General features: G+C 36.8%; 1 protein-coding gene across 1 annotated transcript in view; it reads right to left on the minus strand.

The window, feature by feature from the left end:
• CNKSR2 (connector enhancer of kinase suppressor of Ras 2) overlaps positions 1 to 25,566 on the minus strand; it is a 159,853-nt gene that overhangs the window by 96,355 nt on the left and 37,932 nt on the right. Inside the window, 3 exon segments of the mRNA XM_029964754.1 lie at positions 3,774 to 3,833; positions 10,345 to 10,464; positions 21,085 to 21,126. Of these exon segments, the coding sequence (XP_029820614.1) occupies positions 3,774 to 3,833; positions 10,345 to 10,464; positions 21,085 to 21,126 (222 nt within the window).

Raw genomic sequence — 25,566 nt, forward strand, 5'->3', positions numbered from 1 at the left:
CTGCAAGTTTTACATAAAGGAACGAAATGAAATTCATTTTCAGGTGAGATAACAGGTCATCTAGAGAAAATGCTCCAGGCCTGAAAGGTGGACTGTTTGTAGTAACCTATATCCCCATTCAAAGCATGTGTCCCATAGCTATACCATGACTTTCCAGTACAATTGCACATAATTCATGGCTTAAGTTAAGGACTGTATTTAAAGAGAAGATATCCAAGAGAAATGAGAGGCTGAAAGAAGGGTCACTCATGACTCAGTCCTAGGAGACATTGCACAGAACATCCTAAATCAAATTGGGCTGGTAAAAGTGTAATTGTACTTACATAAGGAACAGCAGCCTTGACTTTTTGGCACTACTTAAGCATTAAAGGTGTTGGCCGAGTGACTTGGGGAAAAATTTTAACACTGGTGATTATGTTCTAATAATCTGTCTTCTGCCTGGCATTTCACTAATCACAGTTACTCATTCATACCTCTAAAATCTTTACAATCCTCCAATGTAATACAGCTCTTTTAGCTCAGATGTAGTTTCACCTAAGACTTTCAAAATACAAATGCAAGTGAATCTTGTGTCATTACCTTTGAACTCTGCGAGACTTTATTATGACACAAACTTTCCTTTTTATTGTCTGCAGCACTTGCAGCTTAAATCTTGACAAAACAGGTATTTGTCTTGGCATTTTGCCAAGCCATTAAAATACAGTCTGAGAATCTTCAAACTGAAAAGGTCTATGTTTAAAAAGCCTGATTGCAATTATGCCTCAAACACACTGCAAGGTGAGGTAAAAATAATTTATAAAGAAGTGCCAAGGCTGTGGTTTCATGAAGGAGTTCCAAGTCCTGCTCCTTAACGCTTTTTCCTCCCCAGTAAAGAATGGATTTTGCTGTAAAATAGTATCTTTTATTATAACTATCTAAGGAAAACAGAGGAGAATTGATAAGGTATTTCTTTTTTAAATGTGAATACTGATCCTCAAGCACAAGATCCACTCAAGAAGTCCTACTGGGAGGAACAAAGTGTGTCACATCACAACTGTATCTTCATTAGCTGATAATTTGGTTCAACAGGGAGCTGAACAAGAGATGGAAGTATCTGTCACTGAGGGTTACACATCAATACCTAAAAGCTATTCAGAATCTGCTTAGAATTTTTTCTTCAGAATAGACTTAATTTTGTCCTTTAGGCTAAATGTTTTCTTTGTCCTATTTCCCCAGTATAGCCACACTGTCTGAAAGTCCAGTTTAGACGCCCTGGAGCACATCTGCTGCATGCCCAGAGACTTTGCTGTTATTTCTTCTAAAAGGCCTCTCTTCTCTGAGATAAGGGTGCCACACAAACCCAACCAGTGCACAGGAAAGGGGGACACTGGAAGCACACCCTTCAAAGCTACATTCCTGCTGGAGATGCACCGCATGTTATTTCTTTAGAAAAATACTCTTTTCTATTGGAAAACCAAAGGACAAAATGGTTTTATTTGAAGGATACATTTGATTCATGAATTAAAATAATCTCTCCAACATGGTCTGAAAGGGCTACTCAACAAGAAACCTAAAATCTCTTTCTGGACCAATACACACTTTAGATTTGTTACTTCCAAAAAAGAAAAAAAAAAGACAGAAGACATGAACTGGAAAGCTCATGCTAATGCTAATGCTAATGCTACAGGACCACCAGAGAGAAGCAGTGACCTGTGAGGAAACACTGCTCTCTCACAGTTCAAGTTTCAGAGCTCAGCTGCTTTGATCTGCAGGGCTGATGTGTTGGGAGAGATGACTCCTGATGCTGAACAGCAAGATCCAAACTATAATGGGCTTTGCAGCTGGACATCAAACATCTCAAATGGCAAACAGAAAAAGCACAACTGTGGTTACAAAACTACTATCTCACATTTACATTACCATGCTACTGTGTTTAACACGAAGACATTGTGCTTTTCTGGGATCTTTCAGACAAAAAAGTCTGCCGGTGTCTCACTTGGAAGAGCAGAGTCAGAAAGAAAAGGGACAGAAAATTTTTTTCAAATGGAAGAGATTTTGGATTTTTATTGTTTCCTAGAAGTTAAACTGTATTGCAAGCAGTAAACATGTCAAGATCAGCAGGTCAGCTCATATGTGCACTATCATGATCTTGCTCTGGCCATGCTGCTTAGATGTTTCTCCTCCCATCTATCTGAATCAAAACTTTATGTGTGTGTGTGTGTTAAAGGAAGCAGCTAGTGACTGTGTTTTTAAAAGCAGGAGACATCCTGCTTTCTCTAAAGCACTACTCATTTTCACAAATGCTTTAACATACAAAGGCTTTTTCCCTTGACAACAGAGTGCAGTTTCTTGGTCGACTGTGAGCACCTCCAGGGTGTCACAGTGAGTGAAAGAGTCAGTAAAAACAGCAGAAAAGTCATCATGACTGAAGCTTCCTGACATAGCTTTAAATTATATTCATGAATCACAAAAGATAAGAGTTTTGAGGGAATGCATTAAGATTTTATTTTTATCTTTGCCCCTGGGAAATTAAATCCATTAGTAAGTCATGAAGAGAAATTGTTCCTTTTTTAATCCAAGAGAAATTCAACTGTAAAAACCATTCTCTTTATTTCATATATTTTCTAGATTAAGCTCAACTATGGTTCTGTTGGGTTTGTTTAGTTTTGCTAATCTCACTGATGATGCCTCTAGCTGTAGGCCTGACTCTCCAGAATTTTGATTTAAAGGATGATTTTTTTAAAATTTTCCTTATTTTAAGACAGGTGGTATTTACACGAGTTCTACAGCAGAATATCTATATATATTGGTTATAACCCATGGATATTCTGCCCACAGCAGCAGCAGAAAACAGAAAGGAAAAAGGCTATCAGATTGCAGCTCCTATGAGAGGAAGAAAACAATTTTCCTATTTTATTGAGATATTAACAGAACCTCACAGCAGATCAGATGCAGCAGCTGTAAATACCAGGTAGATATTTTGCATTTCCCACAGGATGACACACTAGCAGGATAAAACAAACATTTCTGACAGCTTCATTTCAAGAAAATGTCATCAAAATCTTTGAAAGAGATCGCCTAAATCATTATGGAACAGTTTGGTGTTGTTTAGCATTGTTCTGTATTAATTGAAGATCATGGATAGAAGCCTTTCCCCCCAAAATTATCGTTTTACTCACTTCCTAACAGACAGTCAGTTCTCTGAATATGGTGTACAAGGAAAGGAGGTTGTATTTCAAAGGCTTTTGAAAAGTAGTCTATTATGTTTTACTTGATCTTTAATGCCTTTAGTGAGAATTAGTACACTGGTAATAAGTGTTCCTTTCTACAGGCATTACTCAGAAGTTCATGCAGAAATATATGGTTATTTGTCAATGTAAGGGGATGTCCATTCTCATGCATTCATTTATTACAAAATGATGGAAAATATAAAAGCTGTTTGTCTAATTCTGCAGCAAACTCCAGCATAACAGCCTACACATAATATAGACATTTATCTTTTATTCACAGAGCAAAATAACTCCAAGGTAGCTGCTTCCTGTCTTGATCAACTGCAGCATTTTAGGTAAGAACAAATCAAAATTGCTTCCCCTGGTCCTTAACTGGGAACAACTCTTTCAATTCTGTGTTAAACAAGCACAAGCATCTCTGCTGTCCAACATGCCACTGGTCCCCAACAGCCAACTAGCACACGTTTGCAAGCAAAATGTAGTCTATAGCAAAGGGAAAGCATTAACCACAGGTAAGGTCAAAAAGGTTTCCAGGCCTGAACATACAGTATTAACAATACTTACATTTTCTGTTGTTCCAGTAATTACATGGAGACCATCATATGTTGACTTAATGTACATACCCTAAGAAAAAGACATCATGGGAAAGAATTTTTAAAGTGTTTCACAAACCATCACCATCCAAACAAAATTTGCATATCTCTAAAAGAATCTGTCTTTTCTTTTTGCTTTCTTTAAGATTTGTGGATTTTAATACATGCCATGAGGAATTTGTCTCTAATAGGAGAGTGCTTTTTGATACACTTCAAGAGGAACCGCCCAAATTATTTTGGCCCTAATTAGCAACAGGAAACTAAAACTTTTGCCACAGTTGTGTCCATATATACTTCCCAGTTTTTTCAATACACTCCTTCAACTACAAATATAACAACACCTGATTACAAAAATCCCCAAAATTACAAATTGCCTTAGTATGACCAATACTTCCATTTTGCTTTGAAAACTAGATTAGGTTTTAAAAGATCTGGAATCTACAGTAGGCAACACTACAAATGTAACTTTCAAACTGCAAACGACCACTCGGAATTGTGCCTGCAAAATGGCTGCAAGATTTTCTCACAGTCCCACTCATCTCAGCGGGCAGTTCAGCTATAAAACTCAATGATGCAAACTTAAACATCAACTTTGTTAGCTATCCCAATTCTTTCAAAAAATATGAAGAAGGAGGGATAGCTTATGAACAGACAGAAGTTCCTGCATGGGTAGTTTAAGACAGTGTCTCAAATATGCTTTTTCATCAAGCCTTAATTCAAACATTTTAACAGCATCCACTATGATACCGAGAGAAGGAAAAAGTAGACATAATTGACAGACACTGAGCATTCAACAACTTCTGAGGAATCTCCTTTCCCCCAACCACTTCATGAAAGCAGGTAAACATCCTCTCCGTAGACTTTTTCTCCTTTTAATCACAGTGCCACAAAGAAATCTGTTCCTACCTGAGGAACAGAGTGCACTTACTAGTGAATAAGTATGGCAAAGAGGCAAAGAGGATGTATCAGATTGGACTAATCTGATTTGGGACTAGAACTCACAGACATTTTGGTAGCAGAAACAAGGGAGTACACCTCACTTAACAAAGTGGATAATATCCCCAGTAAAAAAAGCAGGGACTTTATGAGTTTCTCAGGATAGGGGGCTCAAAAGTAAACTCGAATTCTGTTCTGCACAATTACACGGGGGTAATGGCATCAAACCCAGTTGTCCTGTTGAGTTGCCACAGCTCACAGGTAACAAATCAAGAATCCGATCATCTAGGTAACAAATCAAGCTCATTACTACACAGTCAGAAACCCCTAGCATCATCCTTAAACTTCCAGTGTCTCTATGTACCTTCAGTAATTTGTCCATCGGTTGGCTCCATCATGCAGTTTCCACTTAATTATCTCAAATATAGAATGGCTTTTTCATACATTTATCCTCACAACACCCCTGTGAGGTAGGGAAACACTAAGATACACACATCTTACAGAAAGTGTAAGGAGCCACAAAAGAGGTTGAGATATGTTGGTACCTGTTATTTAGCACACAAACCTGCCCTCAAACCACCAACAATCAGGGCCTAAATCCCTCTCAGGATCCAGATCTAAGTGACTGGGCCATACACCCTGCAACATGGCAAAAGCTAAAATCACAGTGACCATGGTGACAGGAACATTGAGTCAGGTCCCCACAGAGAGCAACTTCTGAAGAAATTAGTGAGTTACTGCTTTTAACTTTAAACATCAGGGTGAAAGCTGAGGATACAATCTCACACTCAATGGCTATGCAGTGTTTAGTTTTGTGGAAAGCATTATTCCAAAGGATAGTTACGTCATCCAAGTGTGCTATCACAGTGAAGTGCAATTCACATCCAATCTAGTCTTTTCCACAAATGTAAAAGACTTTGAGAAAAGAAAAGAGGAAAAAGAACTTTTGCAGAATGCTCTTTAAAGGCTAAGATCAAGACTGCACACATTAAGAGGTAAGAGAGAAGTTGAAAAAACCCCCATCTCAGATTGTATTTTGTGCACATGTGTAAAATTAATAAATGTTACATTAGTATCATGTCACATTAATTTTGCAAGAGCAAGAATTAATAATTCTTGTTATAGAGCAGCTTTTAAATGAGGAGAGGTAACATTCTGCAACAGAAAACTGAGCCCCTTTTAGCCACGTTCCTCCACTCCTCCTTTTAAGTGAACAATATATGGGAAATGGTATAGAGAAGAGAATGTCTCTGGCTTCAATTGTTTTATCTGGAATGGAAGTAAGAATACCCAAGGTATTTACAAGTTTCCCCCTCTCTGCCTCCTTGTGGCTGCGCAATATCAACAGTACTTTTAGCAATCAAGAATACAGGGGAGATCAGTGTGTGCTGTTCATCTGTACTGAAACATTGTTAGATATGCATCTTAGGTATTCAAAGTTAATGCCATGGTCCCTAAGAATTTACAAGAATCAGTTACATCAAATGGAAGGAAAGGTAATTCGGTTTATATGACTAAAATAACCATAAGCTAACCAACCTAATAATCAGGAATAAATGTATGTCTGGATTAAAGAACAGGTAAGCCATGCTTAATTACATGCGAGATTATTCTGACCAGTTATGGGTAGAACTCTAATTTCAAACTAAACATTATATTTTATCTTGGTGATTCAGTTAAGGGTTAGAAAAGAGACCTTGTGACTTTTTCTTTTTTTTTTTCCTTTCTTTGTTTTTGCCTTTTTTTTATAACAGTGAAAACAGAATATGATATACTTCTAAAATATTTTATGCAATGCTGGATAGAAAAGAAAAGAAGATACTAATTCCATTTTATCACGCACGTTTTTACTTTCACTGTGACACTATTTTAATGGAGCCCTCAAAAGATGCACGTGCCTCTTTAACCCCAAACAGCTCACACAATCCTGTTCATAATTATTTCCCAGCTTCTCCAGTATTTCAAACAAAAAAAAATTCAGGAGAAATATTAGGAATAGTAGTACATTGGATTCCTGGAAAGGGAGTCAGCAGTGCACCTTTAATCAGTTTCCATACCCTGTTGTATCTACGACTTGTATTCTATTAGTGATTTTTTTAGATGACAGGTGTCTTTTGTGTTTGCTTCAACAGGTAAAAAGGAACTCTGACCAATCACTCTCATGTTCTCGTGGATTTACCTTTGCATTTCTGAATCTAGTAAGCTTGAACACACAGTACAGTACCTTACCTGACTGGGATTAAAGTGATTATATGAACATGAAAAAATTGAAGTTCAAGATTAACCGTTGCTACAGTTCTCTGATATTCTGCCCTATAATAAAATAAAAATAAAATAGGAAGTGACTGTTGCAGAAAAACTACTCAAGGAAAACCTGGCTTCCTGCTTTTTGTCTTAATACTCACTGTTTTCAATCTAACAGCAATATTTTTAAGTTTGTTTCACGGGAAAAGATACTACCTAAGCTAGTCAGTTTTGTCTCTTTGTAGAACATCAGCAGAGTAAAAACACACAAAATTAAATTCTGCTCACTAATACAGAGGAAACAACTCAGAAGCCCTCAAATTAAAAAAAAAAAAAAGGGAAAAAAAAGGAAAAAAGAGAGGATCACACATGGGAGCAGGCTGGTGATTGCAAAGCTGACCACATAGTCCATTTTATGGTTTTTTTAAATAACTTTCTACCCTGAAAACTCTTTTCACCCTTACAGCCCGCAGTGGTTATGCAGTATCTTTTCCCCCAGCAACACTCACTGGAGAACACATGAATGCATCCAGTCACCTGGGAAAGACACCAGGGATGGGGGTGGGGGGGAAAGGGGAAAGAAAACCAGAACACCAATCCCAAAACAGACCCATAACATTGCTTTACCCAGTACACAAGAGGTTCCCCACATCACAACATTTTCTGCTTGACAGGTTTACTTGCTTGACAAGTTATTTAGTCATAGATGGTAGCTAGTTTTAATATCTATAAGACATGGTAAACCCTGCAACACATTTACACATTCCTTCTGCATTCAGGTATTGGTCTGACAATTTACATTTACCTCTGACAAATACTTACGTTTCCACAAGAAAAGATCAAACACAGTGAAGGAACTATTTGTGCTTATTAAAACATTCTGATAGTGCTCCAATCTTTTTTAAGTTGTAAAAACTTCAACCATTTTCTTAATTCCATCGTATATTTACCATGAGTTCCAAACTTTTAATTTCCTTCTCTTCTTCTTTCCTTTTTCTCTCCCAGATTTACTTTAGCTTCTTAGCTATGGAATTTGAGACATGTTAGATATTCTGTTTATGATAGGTGACAAAAAAATCTTCCTAGTTAGCAGTCATCCTTGTCTTTTTCCTTCTGCTTGAAGCCTTTCCGTCCTTATAGAACATTTTATTTAGTGCTTGGTAGAGCCAGCACAGAACTGTCATGCAGGTCAAAAATCTACAGGAAAGTTGATCATATTTCCACCTCCATAATTGCACAAATCCTGGAAGAAGGTCCAGAAGTTATCCAGCTTCACATTCATCCAAGTGCTTGTGATGTGCAGAGAATATTCTCACTTCCAAGCTCCACCATAAATTCTTACTGACACACTTAGCACTCAATAGGGCAGTACTGATATGCATTCACTGTATCTTAATTGAAAGATGTTAGTTTAAAAAAACAAAGAAACAAAAGCCCAACAACCCAAAAGCATATAAAGCACCAAGAACAATGTGACAAAGGTGATCTGTTAACAAGATTGGCACTGATACAAAGAGAAAGGTTATGATATTCACCCTTCTCATGCAAACAGACCTTCCTTGGTGCCTGCTCTGAAGAGCTCACAATCTACAGGAGACGGCACAATGCAGAGGCAACAGAATAGTGGAATATGGGCAAGGATGAAGGGAAAAAATATGACTGTGTCAAAATAGCATTGTATCCTTCTAAGGCTTGTATACTGCATGACTGCTATCAGCCTTTTCAGAAAAAAATACATATAATTATTTTTATGACAATGACACAATAATCCTCAGTCAGCATCAAGACCCTGTTGAGTTGGTTCACAAACACAGTAAAAGAAAAAACCCTGCCTGAAGAGCTTCCAGTTTAAACAGACAAGACAGACACAGGGTGTAAAACAGAGGCACAAAGAAGGAAAGAGATTCTCTCATCAACTACCCAGCAGGAACAGCCCCATGAAACATATTCTTATTTACAAAAAAACCGTTCAACATTTTTCAGTCAGTAATGGTTAACATCAACCGACACAAAGACTTAAATGAGGGGAAAACACCACAACAAAATAGTCACAAAGACAGAAAGAAAAAAAATTACAGTTCAGATATAAATGGACAGAACTCATAAAAAGGTGATCAAGAGAAAGGGGAAGAAGATTTCCTAATTACAGTAGAAGATAGGATTTCAAAAGGTTGACTGCAGTGAAGTGGTATAAGAGCTAAAATTACAGGAGTAAGGGCAGGGAAAAGAGGGAGGGGAGAATCCATGAAAAGCTGATATCCTGAAGGACAACTTCGAAATGCATTCAGAGATAAAAAAGAAAGCTGGAAGAGGAAGGGAAAACAAATTGCAGACTAAAATAAAGGATGGGGCAATATTTACTCATCCAAGTGTTTGGGATTGTTCTCATATTTTAGTAGTGATTTTCCAAAAGAAAGAAAATTAATTTAGTGTACAATTGCTCTAAATACCTTGGTATACCAGATTTGTCAAAAAAATAAATCAAACCAAAACCCAGCAACAACCGACCCACAAACCAAAATATTCTCCAAAAGTACAAAGTCCAGACAACTTTAAAATCATGCAGCAAAGAGTACAGTTCTTCAAGAAGATTCAAGAAAATGGAATGAGAATAAGTTTGGGCAGAAGCTACAAAAGCTCGTTCTTTAGGCAAAAAAATGTTTAACGGTAGTCTGATCACCTTCTACTCTACCTTCAAAAATTATGGGAAGAGATATTATGAGACGTAAAGTCATGCAGCTAGAATTGTTATCAGTGTTGGCTTTTTCCATGCAGTGGGTGTTGGATTACTTGAGCAAACAAAAGATCAATGGTCATCTCTTGAAAAACAAACACAGGATGGCTGCACTGAGAGCCTTTACAAGCACCTGATTAAGAATACAGAGTTCTTGCAATAAAATTCAATGAGTTACTTATCAGGAGGGCTATAGAGCCCTTGAATAACATAAAATAGCTTTATAACCCAGAGATACTATGAAACATTTTCCAGAATTTGACAGATTTTGTTCACAAGCCCACGCGAACTTCTTGGTTGAGTTGATCTTAGTAATTTAAATCCCTTCAGACTTCAAGATCCTAGAACAATCTGAACCATTTTCCAGAAGCTAGTATAAATGGCAAGAACTTCTTACTCATTTCTCCCTGTTCACTGAACTCTCTGCATACTTCAGTCAGCTTTACAAAATACATCCCTGGTGGCCCAGCTGCATGAGAAACCAAACTAGCCTGGGTAATCAAACTATTTTCAAGCTTTAAAACAGGAAAGGCTAAAATGCCCTATTCCTTTCCATATATTCAACTGATTTTTAAAAAATCACTTTCTCATCCTGGATGGTGGGTTTGATTAACTGCGTACTTCTTACCAGCCCTTCACTTGGCTTGATGTTTGTAAGCTGGATCACTTCGAGATGGGCAGACTGAGAAACCAGTGGGTCAGAAGAGAGCGAGATTATGTGATCACAGACTCCAGAGAGAGTTTTACACTGGTAAAGAAAAAAGAAAAGAAAATGTCACAATAAGCACTGCAAACTATTTGCATATCAACATACAATTTAAACCATCACGTTTTGCAAGTATGTACAAGGCAGACAAAAATAAGGAGGAGAGGAAAAGGCCTCAGTGAGCAGTGCAATACAAAATACATTTTCTGTGATGACCTCGAACTAACACAGCGCCAGAACAGGAAAGAATAAGAGGCAAATGCTTTTGCTTCTGAGAAGAGAGAAATAGGGACTGTGCCAGCTGCTCTCACGCATTCTCTGTGCTGAGCTCCAACCTTCACCCTGCCCACACCTTTTGCAAAGACAGTAAGTGCCCCAAACCCCACTAATTTCCATTGAATATGCAGAAGTTCAGCACAGATGAAAATCAGGCTCTTAATGATGCCAGGCAACTCCCATTAACTCTGAAGTTTATTCTACACTAATAAAACATGCTAATTGTCTTTGGACTGGATTTCTCATGTTCTGCAGCTGCCAAGCATGATTTACTATTGCAGATATGAAGATTACAACAAACCACCACTACCCGATGGGATAACTCTTATACCAGTTATCACTGGCAGCCTCTTTGCAGCAAGACAGAAAAAGTTTCTAAAAAGGCCAGGACTGTCAAATTGGTACTGTTTATCTCCTGATCTCTCACTCCCTGAAAACCCTCTTCTCATGAGGAAGAAAAGTTGTGAGTTTTTCCTATCTTTCTCTCACATTTTTGTAAGAAAGTGATCTTTGAGATTTTCAAAGTTTTCCATGAAGTCCTCTTTCAGCAACTTTAAATGAATTCCCTGTTTAGATTTCCAGATACAATTTTGTCAGCAAATTCAGGGATTAGAACATTCTTCTGGTCCCAAAACTGCAGGTCTCTCCAAAATCAATTAAGAACCAGCTTAACTGCTCTCAAATTCAAAAGATGAAACCTAATCAGTCTCCTCAAAAGACTGAAACACAACTGCACACAACTGCTGCACCAGCCAACCACCAGACTGCATAGTACAGTTCTTACAGTAAAAAATATCTACTACAATGTTATAGAAAAATAATATAAAACTGGATATAGCCTCCTTGTCAAATCACTATTATAATTCCAAATGACAATCTACAAATATCTTATGTAAATAAAGTAAATAAAAAAATTTAAGTTATAAAAGAAAAAAAGAATAAATCCAAGTACAGTGAAATATTAATCCTTTTACATACGAGGATACTGTGATTTTCTCCTCTTCAAATTATTTACAAACAGTTAAAAGTTTAGATTTGTATATAGATCACTTGTTTTGTTGAGAAATAATGTTTCAGGGCGGAAAAAACAAATCAGAATCAAATGAAAAATATAATAAAATTTTTATTACCAATACGACCTTCTTCCAGAAAAAATATTACTTTCAAGCATAGCCACACACACCGCCCCTTCTGCTTTGTCATGATGCAGAATCATTACTGAATAAAGGAAGCCAAGAAATATATAAAATGAGGTCAAGAATATTTTGTGTTTTACCTGAAATAGGAAGAAGTGAAAAAGTGAACTTTATGGAAATTTGGGGTTCTTTTAATGGCTTTTGGATACACAAAAATTGTGTTGAGCTGACATTTTTAAAATATAAAAACTATATAAAATTCCATAATAAAAATTAAAACTTAGATTTCTGTTTGTTTGGCTTTTTTCAACACAGTATTGGCATGTTATTTGTATTTTCATACCTCTTGTAATTGCACTGACAATTATTGAAAAATTGTTTAAAAAAATTACAGAGCACTCAGCTCTCCATATGCAAAGTGAAGAGACCTACATTATAAATTCCTCTCTGCAGACAAAAACAGATATAACTTTAGACTTGTATTCACCACCTATTCTTCCTATTAATTTCCTCTAAAACTACTAAATTTATGGAGTTCTTAGCAGTTTCAGAGAAACTTTTGCTTGCAGTGAACTATTTTTTTTCTCCTATTTTTCAACTGTTGCATTTCAGAGAGATGCCAAAATGGACAGAAAAGGAGCGTTCCTACCACCCAACACAAGGTATGTCAGTCACAGACATGGCTCCTCATTAAAAGAAAAGTCCTCAGCTGCCTTGACAGAGGATGGGGAAAGGTGAGGAGTTGGGCAAGTCTAGGATGTGGCACAGAACAGAAGCCTAAGCTGAGCTGCTCCCTGGAGCAGCTGCTCTCCCTCTGCCTCTCCATAAGAGGGGTACAGCATACACTACACAGTAAGTCTGTGGAGATCAGCATTCCAATACTGTTATATTGGTTGCAATTCTAAAACAAGGTGGTGTGAATGTTCCCCAAGAGGAGCTCTGGGAATACTGGATGTCAAAATCACGAAGTTGCTAGGATAAAAAAATCTCCCATATGCTTCAATGCATTTCTAAAAAATTATTGTCTTTTGGGTCTTGCAGCTTCCTTAGATATTCACACTGCAGTCCAACAGGAGGTTATCATACCCATTCTAAGCAGAATAAATGGGCCACAGCAAAGTCTCTAGAAAAGACCTTATGACTACAGGATGCACTTTCAGATTAAGGCTTCAAATTCCATGACCTTTCCAAAATGTAAATGCTCATTCAACATGTGAGGATGTATACACAACTACCTTCCTAGAAATTATATGTAGAGCAAAACTGCTGCATTACTAGAAAATATTTTCCACTTCATGAGTGTCCAGAACTCACCACAGTGAAGACAAAAGTTTAAGACAGATAACTTCTAAAGCTTGATAAAATGCTATCAGGTTTATTATCGTGTATGAGTATCAAAGGTGACTGGGAACAGCAAAAGAAAACAGAAGGTACAAAAAAAAAAGAAAACTAACTAAAGTTCTTGAATTACTTCTCTCAATTTCTGACCAACAGAATTAGCTATATTTCTTCTAACAGAGCTCTAGTGGGCCCGAGTGATTCAGTAAGACAACATGCCATAACTAACTGCACCCGTAAAGAGAGCTGCTCAAGAAACAGCCACTCCGGACAATGAGACCTAATCACAGAATCATCTGCTTAGTAATTATGGAATAGTTCTGTCCAGCAAATTCATTTAATTGAAAAATGTTTTCTTTGTGTGTCCTTTCCTTTGGAGGGACACACAAATCCTGTAGGAGGATTATGAATTTAAGATTCACTGCTATTGCACAGCAAATTGGCATATTCACTTTGCCTGGACTTCCAAGGAATGACTAACTAATTTGATTTTAATTAAACTGATCTTTTAATTTCAGAACACTAAGCATTTTATTTGAGTTTTCTTGTTCTGGCATAGTTTCAAGACTTTGGGAACAAAAAGTAATTTTTTTAAACTAGGAGCCTGGGTTCTGCCCAACCATCCAAAACTTGCAGTTGCTATGAGAAAATAACAATGCCTTTACCTTCTTCTGAAAGTATGAGAAGCCTGCTTCTGTTGCATACTTACCGAATTTTACAAGTTTCCCTATAAACTATTGGACACTTAAATATTTTTGGTTAAATATTTCTTGGTTAAAGAGTTGAACTGTAAGCAGGATCAAGAATCTATTGGGCTTATGTTAAAAGCAGACATTGTCATGAACTTTGAGTTTGTCCAGAGCCAGGACAGCAAGAAGCCCACTCTTACACAGCAGATATTCCCTCCCCCCTGCAAAGAGAGGGTACACAGGCTCTCACTGGAAACACGTCCAGAGGCTGACACAGGCAAAATAATGCATTTTTCTTCACCTTTACTCTCAGGAACATCTCATTCACAGTTTGTGGGGTTTTGTTTGAGGTTTTTTTTTGGAGGGATGTGTATGTCTGTCAAGGATGGGAGAAGGAGGAAGTGGGAAATTCAGGCCCAGGAATATATCAGAGCTTGGATGGCTCTGGGACATTTTCATAGGGTACAGCTGTGTCAGTTTGCACCAGCTTTTAACTAGAGGCTCTGAATGCAGTTACCATCCAGTGCCTTGCCTGTGCCTAGCACAGAAGCAATGTCAATTTAACGGAGACAATATGCTATTGCACATAGAAAGTTCCCACATAAACCGTCTGTGACTTCCCTATGCTTCTCTTCCTATATAGTTCCTACCAAGGCTCATCAGGTTCATCCCATATTCACTCAAGCAAAAACCCTGCCTAAATTTAAAGTTATGTTCTATGTAACTTTACTTCTAGCTAGACTAAATTTTCCCTAAACACCCCAGACTTCACTGGAGCTTTCATCTCAGCACATGTAAATCCAATTTGAGAAATTATATAGGTGAGATAAATCCAGGGGGTTTAATATTAATTTTTTAAATGATTAATTATATTAAAAATAAGTTATTTTATTTTATGGAAAAAAATGGAGTGATATAATACTTTGCATGTAGGCTACTCAATTAATTTGAATAGAAGAAATGCTACTCATTTTGTTCCGAAAAATTTATGAACACATAATTATTCAGGACAAGCTGTATCATAGAAGTGTATTTTAGTGCCAGTAAAATCAGATGGTAGTACTATCTTCTCACCTTTTCTCTTTAATGGTAGAGTACCTTTGGATGCTTTCTAAAACTACACTTCTGTTTATGAAAACATTGTTAATGAGATCGGGTTCCTTTATCTTTTGTAACTGCTGACTGCCTGCTGCAGTGCAGTGTTAGTTACAGTAAGAGGCCACAGGAAGCTGAGGACCCACTAGCTCCCACAAAAATCAGCAGGCATTAAAAATCCCCAGCCTTCCTCAAGCTGCACTCACATACGAGTGTGGCTTTGACCCACTGGGCTCTGCCCGCCTTCCATTTTCAATCCGATTCTTCCTTGTCGCAATCTTATTCCTCTTATTTGACCTAGAAATTGCCCTCCTACTGCCCCTCCCATGAGCTACTCAACTCCCCTCCCCTCTCACTACCCTAACATGAACCTCCGCAGTCATTCTCCTCCTCGCATTAGGACTAATCTATGAATGAATTCAAGGGGGCCTAGAATGAGCAGAGTAACTTCAGAAAGTTAGTCTAGCAAAGACAGTTGATTTCGGCTCAACAAACCACAGTCCTACCCCGTGACTTTCTCAATGACCTTTCTGCATCTAAGCTTCTACTCTGCCTTCACCCTAAGTAGTTTAGGACTAGCCTTTCACCGAATACACCTAATTTCTGCCCTACTATGCTTAGAAAGTATAATACTATCAATATACATTGCCCTCTCTATGTGGCCTATTCAAACTCAGACAACATCCCCCACCTTAATACCCATTCTCATGTTAGCGTTCTCAGCCTGTGAAGCGGGCACTGGTCTAGCAGTCCTAGTAGCTTCCACCCGAACTCATGGATCAGACCATTTACACAATCTAAACCTTCTACAATGTTAAAAATTATTCTTCTCACAATCATATTACTCCCCATTACCCTCTTATCCCCTCCAAAATTTCTATGACTCAATGTCACCTCGCACAGCCTCTTAATTGCAACCGCTAGCTTACAATGGCTTCCTTCAACCTATTATCCTAGCAAAAACCTATCATCATGACTTGGAACCGATCAAATTTCATCCCCCTTATTAGTTCTATCTTGTTGACTTCTACCTCTTATAATTCTAGCAAGCCAAAATCACCTTCAACAAGAACCTCCTACATGAAAATATATTTTTACCATAACCATAATCCTCACCCAACCATTCATTATCTTAGCCTTCTCAGCCTTAGATCTGATACTATTTTATATCGCATTTGAAGCTACCCTAATCCCCACCCTAATTCTAATCACACGATGAGGTAGCCAACCAGAACGTTTAAGTGCTGGAATCTACCTCTTATTTTATACACTAATTAGTTCTCTCCCCCTGCTAGTAGTAATTCTCTATCTTCATACTCAAACAGGAACTATACATATCACTATGATAAAACTTTCACACTCACCTCTTACAAACTCCTGAACAGGCCTCATATCAAGTCTAGCCCTACTGCTTGCTTTCATAGTGAAAGCTCCCCTTTACGGTTTACACTTATGACTCCCAAAGGCTCACGTAGAGGCACCAATCGCAGGGTCTATACTCCTAGCTGCACTCCTCCTCAAACTTGGGGGATACGGCATTATGCGTATCTCAATAATTACAAACTCCCTATTAGACCACCTCTACTACCCATTTTTAGCCCTAGCCTTATGAGGGGCACTAATGACAAGCTCCATCTGCCTACGCCAAATCGACCTCAAGTCATTAATCGCCTACTCCTCAGTAAGCCACATAGGTCTAGTCAAGCTTCCAGTGTGCAAGGTAGCTGAACAAAGGGAAAGAATTTGTCCACACTAGAAAAAAAGCAAGTTACAAATTATTAACTGAGAGAAATCAACAGATTATTACATTTTCTCCTTTTGTGCACAGTCCCTGTTCTCACTATAAGCCTTCTAGCAACAACTTCAGTTCTCTTTTGCAGTTACTCTCTATTCAAGTGACACACTTGTAATTGCAGATTGAAGCTACACCACAGTCTTTATGTGCAAAGTTAAATGATTCAAAGGAGCACAAAAATATCACCACACAGCACCTAGTTGTTTGGTAGAAATTCAAAGGGAAACATTATCTTTTACCCAGTAGGAAAGTACTTTATGCCCTACAGCATTACCTGCAGGTAATACTTAGTTTCTATCTGTATTTTTGGATCATAGGGTACCAATTTCTAACAGCTTTTCTATAATTATTCCTTCTTTCAGCAAGAGGGATGAGGACCTAAAGGTGACTAAATTAGATTTCTCTCTGTTCCAATTCTCTGTGGCTACTTCAATATGTCCTGGGAAAACATCTGTCTTCTGCAGCAGAATGCAAGTACCTAAGGACATAGTCTTCCCCCAAACTCTCTATCTGTTTGATTCAGGCAGCTCTACGGTCACTAAGTGTTTCTGATCAAGCAAACAGACTTGTTTGTCCCTGTCCTTAATTTTACCCAGGCTAGTGACCAAGCTTAAATCTATCTTGCCAAGTATTTCAATACTGAAGCATCCTGGCTGAAACACATTCCCAGGGCAACAACAGCACCAGCCTCCCTCACCAAGTTCCTCACCTATGTCATTTGAATGAGGGAAAGGATATCCATAAGACATATGGATGTTCAAGGCTAAAAGTAAGCAAAAACATCCGGGCACTGTTAACTTTAATTTGTTTGGGAAAAAAAAAGAAGCAGCTCTGCTAGTTACAGCTGTTTGAGAAAATGAAGTCTAATCAGAATGCTTAATCCAAAACAAATAATTATTAATAAAGTAATTTTAGTCCAAAACATTGTTTGTATTGTATGGAATACATCAATAACTCCAGCAATATTAAAACCAAGTGGGCCTGAACTGGTATTTTTACATATATGAAGTTTAAACTGTGAACGACATCTTATTTTGGATGCAAAAGGAGAGGCTTCTATTAGAATGAAGCTTGCTTGGTTTAATTTGCAAGGTATAGACTCCTGAAAAAAAGAAGGTGGTTACTTTTTCATTTTTCTTTTTTTCTTTTATAAGACTGTAAAAATGATACCTTTGACAATGTATTTTTAGTCCTTTATAGTTCTATAACAAATATTCAAATATAGTGGGCAGGAGCAAATTACTGTCACTGTGGTTTCAACAAGGCTGTTACCAAAAGAACATTCTGATCCATTGCTTGTTCTTTTCTCTTTCAACTTAGTAATTCTTCTTAAGTTTAAATAGCTCATTTGTTTTTCAAAAAACTTCTTAATATTAGCTTCATTCTGCAGATTCACTTTCTACCATTTCCCAACTCAATAAAACTGCATTTTCATTTTGCAGGAAATGCAGTCCAATTTTAAAAGAGTGAAATTCCTTAGGAAAACGTTCTCTTTTTTTATGGAATTAAACTAAAATACTTAAAAAGAAAGACTATTAAAATTTTTCAGTTAAAACTTATTATTAATCTGAACAGAGCCTGGTTTCTACTTTCTATAATTAGTCCTTCTCGCTTTAATACTTTATTGCTTCATATGGATTAATCTGTACTGGATATTTCCATCACATACAGCCTTGAACAGCTGGATGGAATCAATTCTTCAAATATTTTAAAGCTCCATTTACACTTTTGCAATGATTAACTTATAATTCCCCAAATAAGCAGAACTGACAACCTTTTAAGCTGAGCAGGTTTACAAACATTTTACCATCTAAAGCTAAATCAATACAAAGATTCTAAATATAAACTAGCAAGAGCAGACTAATTTTCAGTTTTGAAGTAAATACTACACCTGTGGCTTATCCCTTCATATTTAGGCTCAGTGTATTTTAAAACCTGTTCTTCTAAAATTAATATTTTCTATAGCCATCTACTTCTGTTGGTATTATTTTGTGGTGCAATTTACTTTCTGGTTATATCAAAAAATTATTATTATTATTTAACTATTTATTTATTACATTGCTTACTGAGCAAAATCTAATCTGAAAAAAACATACAGAGAAATAAAGTGGCAGAACACTTGGAGAAACCAAGTGTTTCTGTGAATAAAGTCACAGGGAAAAAACCAAAACTTTAAGAAATATAGTTGTCTTTAAAATAATTGTTTCAACACTCCTTTAATCCTGGGGCAAAAAATTGTAGAAGAGACATTTTTTCCCCAGACACATTTTGGAACTCCATTTAGAAGAAATAAACAAGTTTAAGTAAGTAATTTCTTCTTAAAACTTTGTAATTCTTCAATTAGACCTTTTTCCTTTAGATACATTCTATGTGTTTACTTGAATAACAGAGATTAGTTTGATACTTAACCTAATACTATGAGTGGCAATCAAAACGCTTTTCTAAAAAACTCGAAATTGCTTGGAACAAACAAAAATATTTCTTTCTGGAATATAAGCTGAAGCTATAGAGGTTCGTCTCCACAGAACACCATTTCTTAAAATATCTCAGTGATACCCAGAGAGCTAACATGGGAATACATGAATTGACGTTAAAACATACCATCTGTGCACAAGGTGATTCAGCAATCTCCACATGAACACCCACACTGCCACTTCTGAAGGAAAGAGGGCATTCATCTGCTTTTCAAAAGAAACTACTGCCTTTAGAATATGAACACCTGAACTATTTTCTGGCCCTACCTAATTAAAGCAAACCAATCAGTCATTTATTTGAGGATCTTGCTTTTGGCAAGGGATGTTGCCTACTTCACCATGCTTTAGAGGAAGATATGAAGACTCAGTGACAGGTAAACTTTGGAGGTTTCCACGTTTGCACTTCAATACTGGAAGAATGGTCTCACAACCCCCTCTGTGCCCACTGCATCTTCTTGCTCTCCAACTTGGAACTCAGTAGGCTCGCTCCAGGGGAAACAGGGCAGCATTCCCACAGGAGATGTGTGCTTACAGAGCTCCAGCCCTTAACCACAGCACAACAGGCCAAAATAACACTTCTCACCATGTGAACAATGAAGATGTTCAACCCAGAACACAAGTTCAACATAAAGTAAACCACTGGACCACAAACAGGTAATGTGGACAAAAATCTACTACTTTGATCCAGCAGTCTGCTCCTATCCTCTTTTTTAATCTACTGTTAGATTGCTCCCCCCAGATTGTCTAATGGGTTAAACCCACAACACATTTTTCTGTCTTCCAAGGAGAGAGGTTAGAGGGAATTGTGACTGCTTTCAATTCCAATTTATCATCAACCTTTTCAGCTGCATGTGTAAAATACTACCTTTCAAATTTGAAATATGATGTCAAATCCTATCTTTTACTTATTTAGTCATAGATTTACCTCTTTCACCAATTGCTTATGGTCAGCTTTCAGTTTCCTCAAAATTGTCTGTTGAAGCCTGTATTAACTCTAAACACTGCCTTAACAGTCCTTTCTGCTGATTTGTAAAATTTATATACTGTATATAGCAGATGTCAGAACTCTCATCTCTTATAGCAGACAACAAACATGTTTTGAAAACCAGGCTATATATAATGATTTCAAACTCATAGCACTTTAACCTCTGCCAAGATTATGCAATTAAAAACCTCCTTACTTATATACTTGTAGAGATTGGCCTAGCATAGACGAGCTCAATAAATTTGCTAATTTATTGTGTCCCCAGCTGAAAACATGCCAGTGAAACTTAAAAATACAAGGAGACTTATTTCCACATCACTGTGAAACCAAAGTATCAAAAGCTTATAGAACTCAGCCTGTCAAGCCTTTGATATGGAAGCAATAGGAAAAAAAAGGGGAAAAAAGTACTGCAAAATTTACTGGGAAGTTCACCTTTTAAAATAAAGAAATGCAGGATTTTCTTCCTTAAGATCTATAATAAGACCAGTATAATATGAAAATGTGAAATATAGTGAATAAATTAAGCCAACTCATTATTCACTCCGAGTGATATTATCTTCATTTCTAACTTTTAGAAACAAGATCTGGGTTAATTTAATACTCACTAAAGCTCAGCCACAACATGAAACAGAAATTAATATCTAAAACTTAGGCACACTTTTCAGACAAACCCTTGCAAAGTTCCTGGCTCTCATATGACAGGTTTGTAACATCATGACCTATCCACAAGTAGTTCTACACATTCACTCGGCCATATTCAGACTAGTTCATTATCACACTGGCACTGCATACAAAAAGCATGAACCACACAGCTCTAAAATTCTATGTGGTCTATACAAATACATTTTTTAACAGAAATCCAAACACTACTTACCACATGAAGAATTTTATTCTCTGTTTCATATACTGTGCAATCCTGAAAAAAGTAAAGCAGAAAAGGTAGGTTAAGTTGGTCCAATCATTCCTCCTTCCTTGATTTATCATTAAAAAGAATTCAACTGAATTGAAAAGTCCTTAGGATGAAATGAAATATTTCAAAGACTTGGACAGAATGAAAAGATTCATGTAACCAAAGTGTGAAGCCACCACAGAAAGGTAATATTGGTAAATGTTTATATCTATTCCCTAGTTCTTGTTGCTTCCTTCCTTGAGACAGATAATGCTCTTTCTCCACTTTACATCCTTTTGCCACATAGCTGCTAGTCCCATGTATACCTAACAAGTGCCTTCAACCAGTCACCCCTGACCATGGACAAAAATTACCTGCTTGTAGTGGTAACACTGAAAAACAGAAATACCAGCAATAGTCTTAAATGACTAAGAAAGGAAACTAAGATGAACAATTCTTGCTGAGCTGAACTGACATGTTTGCATATGTTGATTGTTTATAACATAGCACGACATGGGAGGGAGAAGAAACACCAAATAAAACACACAGGTAACTTGAGGCAGACTCTCTTGTTTCACACAGCCTGCTGGGGACTTCATGTACATTCTCGTCACCTTATGCAGCGTTTGAGGCAGGTTCTATAGGCAAGACTAACAAAAAGGAGTCTGGGACTGTGAAAGTTTTTCTGACAGGCCAAAATCTCAGTGGATATAAAGAAATGGAGTTAGCAAGGCAGAGAGTACATGAAAGGCAACCAACATTGGTGAAAGAACCACTCTTTTTTAAGAGTAACTTTACAGTAATTAGTGCAAACTCTGTTTAGAACAGATGCTTTATGTCCTATCTAATAAACCACATGAAAAATGGGACGAAGTTTTCATGTTTAAAGTCTCGTTTTAAAATCAGTTTATCATGCTAGAAAAAGAACTTTTTTTATATGCAACTGTTTTAAAAAGAATGAACTTTTAATCCATGAAACACTTCCAGTGTTACTCAGGCAAGAAAAGCCAATGTGTTCTTAAGCTTTATATAAAGCAACCCATGCAGAAGTAGCAAGTTGATCAGGGAGCATTTTCCTAATAACAGCTGTTGGCATTCAGGAAACATTTGCTAGTAAGTATAGCCAGAAAGAAAACCTAACACATTTAATTATATGCAGACATCAATGAAGTATTCGCAATCTTAGTAGCAAAACACACATTTCATTGTTATATGTGGGAGGGCATGTAACATTTTCAATCTGGATATATCTATTTTCTGCATGGTTTCTTATGAATCATTTTGCAAAAATAGCAGGAAGAGATTGCAACATTTATATTGAAGAACAAAAAAAAAGTGCTTTTAAGCAGACATAATTATTTCATTGTTAATAAGAAGAATTTACTATAAGTTTAAACATTCAGCTTAGAGAGGATACTGTCTGAGACTAAAGGAAGAAGGATTCTGGGTTCTCAAATACTCTATATGTTTATTACAAACAAGAAAACAGTGAATAACAGAGAAATACTGCTAAATCCTTGAAATTAATCTCTTCCATGATCATGAAGGAAGCTATATATGCTTATTTTCAGCAAACCAGGAGTATATATGTATATATATGTATAAAATATTCAAATATTTCTGAATCCACAAAAAACAGTAAAACAAGTGGAAAACTTCTCAGGCATCCAGTCTGTGAACAGATTCACCCTTAACTTCTCAATATATAATTCCCTACAAATTCAGGGTCTGGGAAGAGGAACTGCTAAATGAGTTCATCACATAGCAGACAGCAGACTGTTGATATTACATCTTCATATTCAGGTAAGAGAAAAATTAACAGTTCTGTAAACCACAAAAGATAGAAAAACTGGAGGAGAGCGAATGCAATGTTTCAGTAAAAAAACCACAAACAATTCCAAAATATATTTTTTTCCATACATGATTGATATCCAACTAAACATAATTTAAGCATGAACTCGGGGAAACATGCAGGAATGTAAAGAGCCATGGACCAGAGCAGCCCTGAAGTTTAGGATTCAAAGAAACCTAGGAAAAGGTCACCAAGCTGATCCCTGCAGCTCGTTTCCCTGCAGCCATCCCTAGAGATGAGGGCTGAGGCTGCTTCTGAACAGCCCCAAGAGCAAAAGCCACAAGTCCCTTTCTGTCATAGGCAACAGCTCATTTCCCTTTGGCTGCCTTGTGCTTTATCTTTAAGCAAGTGCTGAAGATAACTGTGCCCACCCTCTGCAAACATCCCTTAGGTGGCATGATAAGCTGAATGCAAATTACTGGGGGCCTTTACCATTTACAGTTATTACTTTTTCATACCCATTTTAATTCAACTAAAAAAGCTTAAAGCACTTGAGAACTATAAAAAGTCTCTAATTATGCAATTAGAAATAATTTTTTATTCTTAGTAGCATACCACCCACACCTGGAGAATGCCTCTTCTTTCCATACAAGCCTATATCTTACTCCTGAAAGATTTTCTTAAATATCTGTTTAACTACAGTATCAAAACATTGCAATTAAGGTAAGAAACAGATCATATGCAAGTTTAACATTAACTTTTTTCTACTTCAGAAAAGCAAGAACACACATAAAAATCTGCAACCAAGTTTTACTCCTACACAAGATAAAAATTTGCTATTCACTTAGTTAAACAATACTGTGATTATCTCTGAACTGAAATACACAGTTACAGCAAATACAAGATATATTACTTTTACCTGTTTATTCTCTGAACTTTACTATATACATTCACTCCCATACTATAACTGAAGCTAGGGTATATGATCTTCTTCTAACCAAACCAAATAAAGCTTCAGCTGAAACCGTATAATGTTATTTTCTAAATGTGGATTATTTTCTAGAAGATTAATGACACAGATTGTTAATAAAGCAACAAAAGAAGTGTTAATTTACATTTCCTGAAGACAGTCAAATAGTGGCCATAAGTAGTTTGAGAGAGAAAAATGGGACAGTGTCATCCACAAAAAGAGGGACATAAAAGGGAAACATGAGAGAACAAGTTTATTACTAATATCAGATTTTCATAGTCACTCTCTCCAGCTCTGCCTCATGCATAAAGAATGGCAAAAGTGACCTTTGTGGAGACAGCTGGAACTAGGCTAATATCCCAAAAAAAGGGAAACATGAGGTCCAAAACTGGAAATACAAAGAAAAGCAGTAAGGGAGAAAAATAAGAAGAGCAAGAACAAACCACACAAATCAGGAAGAGGATTCTTCTGCATTTTCAATCCCGGTATAGTTTTAAAATCTAATTTTAAGACTACCAGGCAAGGTAGCAAGATCTACACTACACTGCAGCTGAGAGGCATCACTTATTTCTTCCAGAAGCTCTGACCTTCATAACCACAATTCTGCACTATTTCTACAAAAAAAATTGTGAGTTTTATCTGCACAGATCCTACCATAATGTCATAAGAAATAATTACTAAGTACATTTAAATTAAACCCATCGAATTAGACAGCACTGGCTTGTGGCAACGCTGTAAAATGTACACGTATCACTGTGGCCTACCCCAGACATTGCTAGAACAAACCACATGAGAAAAAACATACATAAAATACAAATATTTGTGGACTTTTTTTCAAAAGCAGGGTTTATGATGGTATATTTTTCCATTTTCTTTTAGTTCTACCCTCACTATTATTATCTTCTTTTTCAACATTTGTCTTCGTATGTCGCAGAAGTGGGGAATGGAGTCAGCTAATTACACTAGCACTTTTCCTATCCTTTGTTTTCTTTGCACCCAAGTCAATTAAATCTTAACTCAAAATCTGAAGTACTGAGATACAGAAGATCTGCCAACTCATCCTACTGCTCACATATCCCATAGGTAAAAAAATGTTCATGCAGTTCTCTAGCACTGTAACTATGGGATAACTATTCAACAGAAAACACTTCTATTTTTGCATACATATGATCTGGTGTACAAGTTCAAGTTGGCAACCTGTCAAATTACCTATTGCAATTACCTATCAAACACACCTCTCAGGATACTTGCAGGCTATACTCTCAAAACATACCATCATTATTACCACTACTACTACTATTATTATTATTATTCATGGGTTTGCCACATATTCTAGGCAGCTGCTGCACTGCACTCTTGGCAGTCTTTAAGTTCCTGTCAACTCCATAATTTAACTTCAGAATAAAATTATGCTAGTTAAAAAAATAAAATACATACATACAAATAGTTAATGGATAAAAAATTGAGAGAAATGCATAAATATGTGCATTATTTCTTTCAGCAACATTTCAGCATTTCTACTAATCCTTAGATCAAAATGCTCAAGAGACAGCATGGACTTCTTTCACTGTAATTTGTTGTTCAGCAGAATGCTTTAGGTGCTCATGTATATGTAATCTATTTTTTCTTACAAGGCAAGGCAATTTCTTAGGCAGAACTGATACAGAAGCAGGTTATATGATTTTCAGCAACAAACCCCAAATCT

This window comes from Manacus vitellinus, unplaced genomic scaffold, assembly GCF_001715985.3.
Source record: "Manacus vitellinus isolate BGI_N305 unplaced genomic scaffold, ASM171598v3 scaffold_7_pilon, whole genome shotgun sequence".
NCBI lineage: Eukaryota > Metazoa > Chordata > Aves > Passeriformes > Pipridae > Manacus > Manacus vitellinus.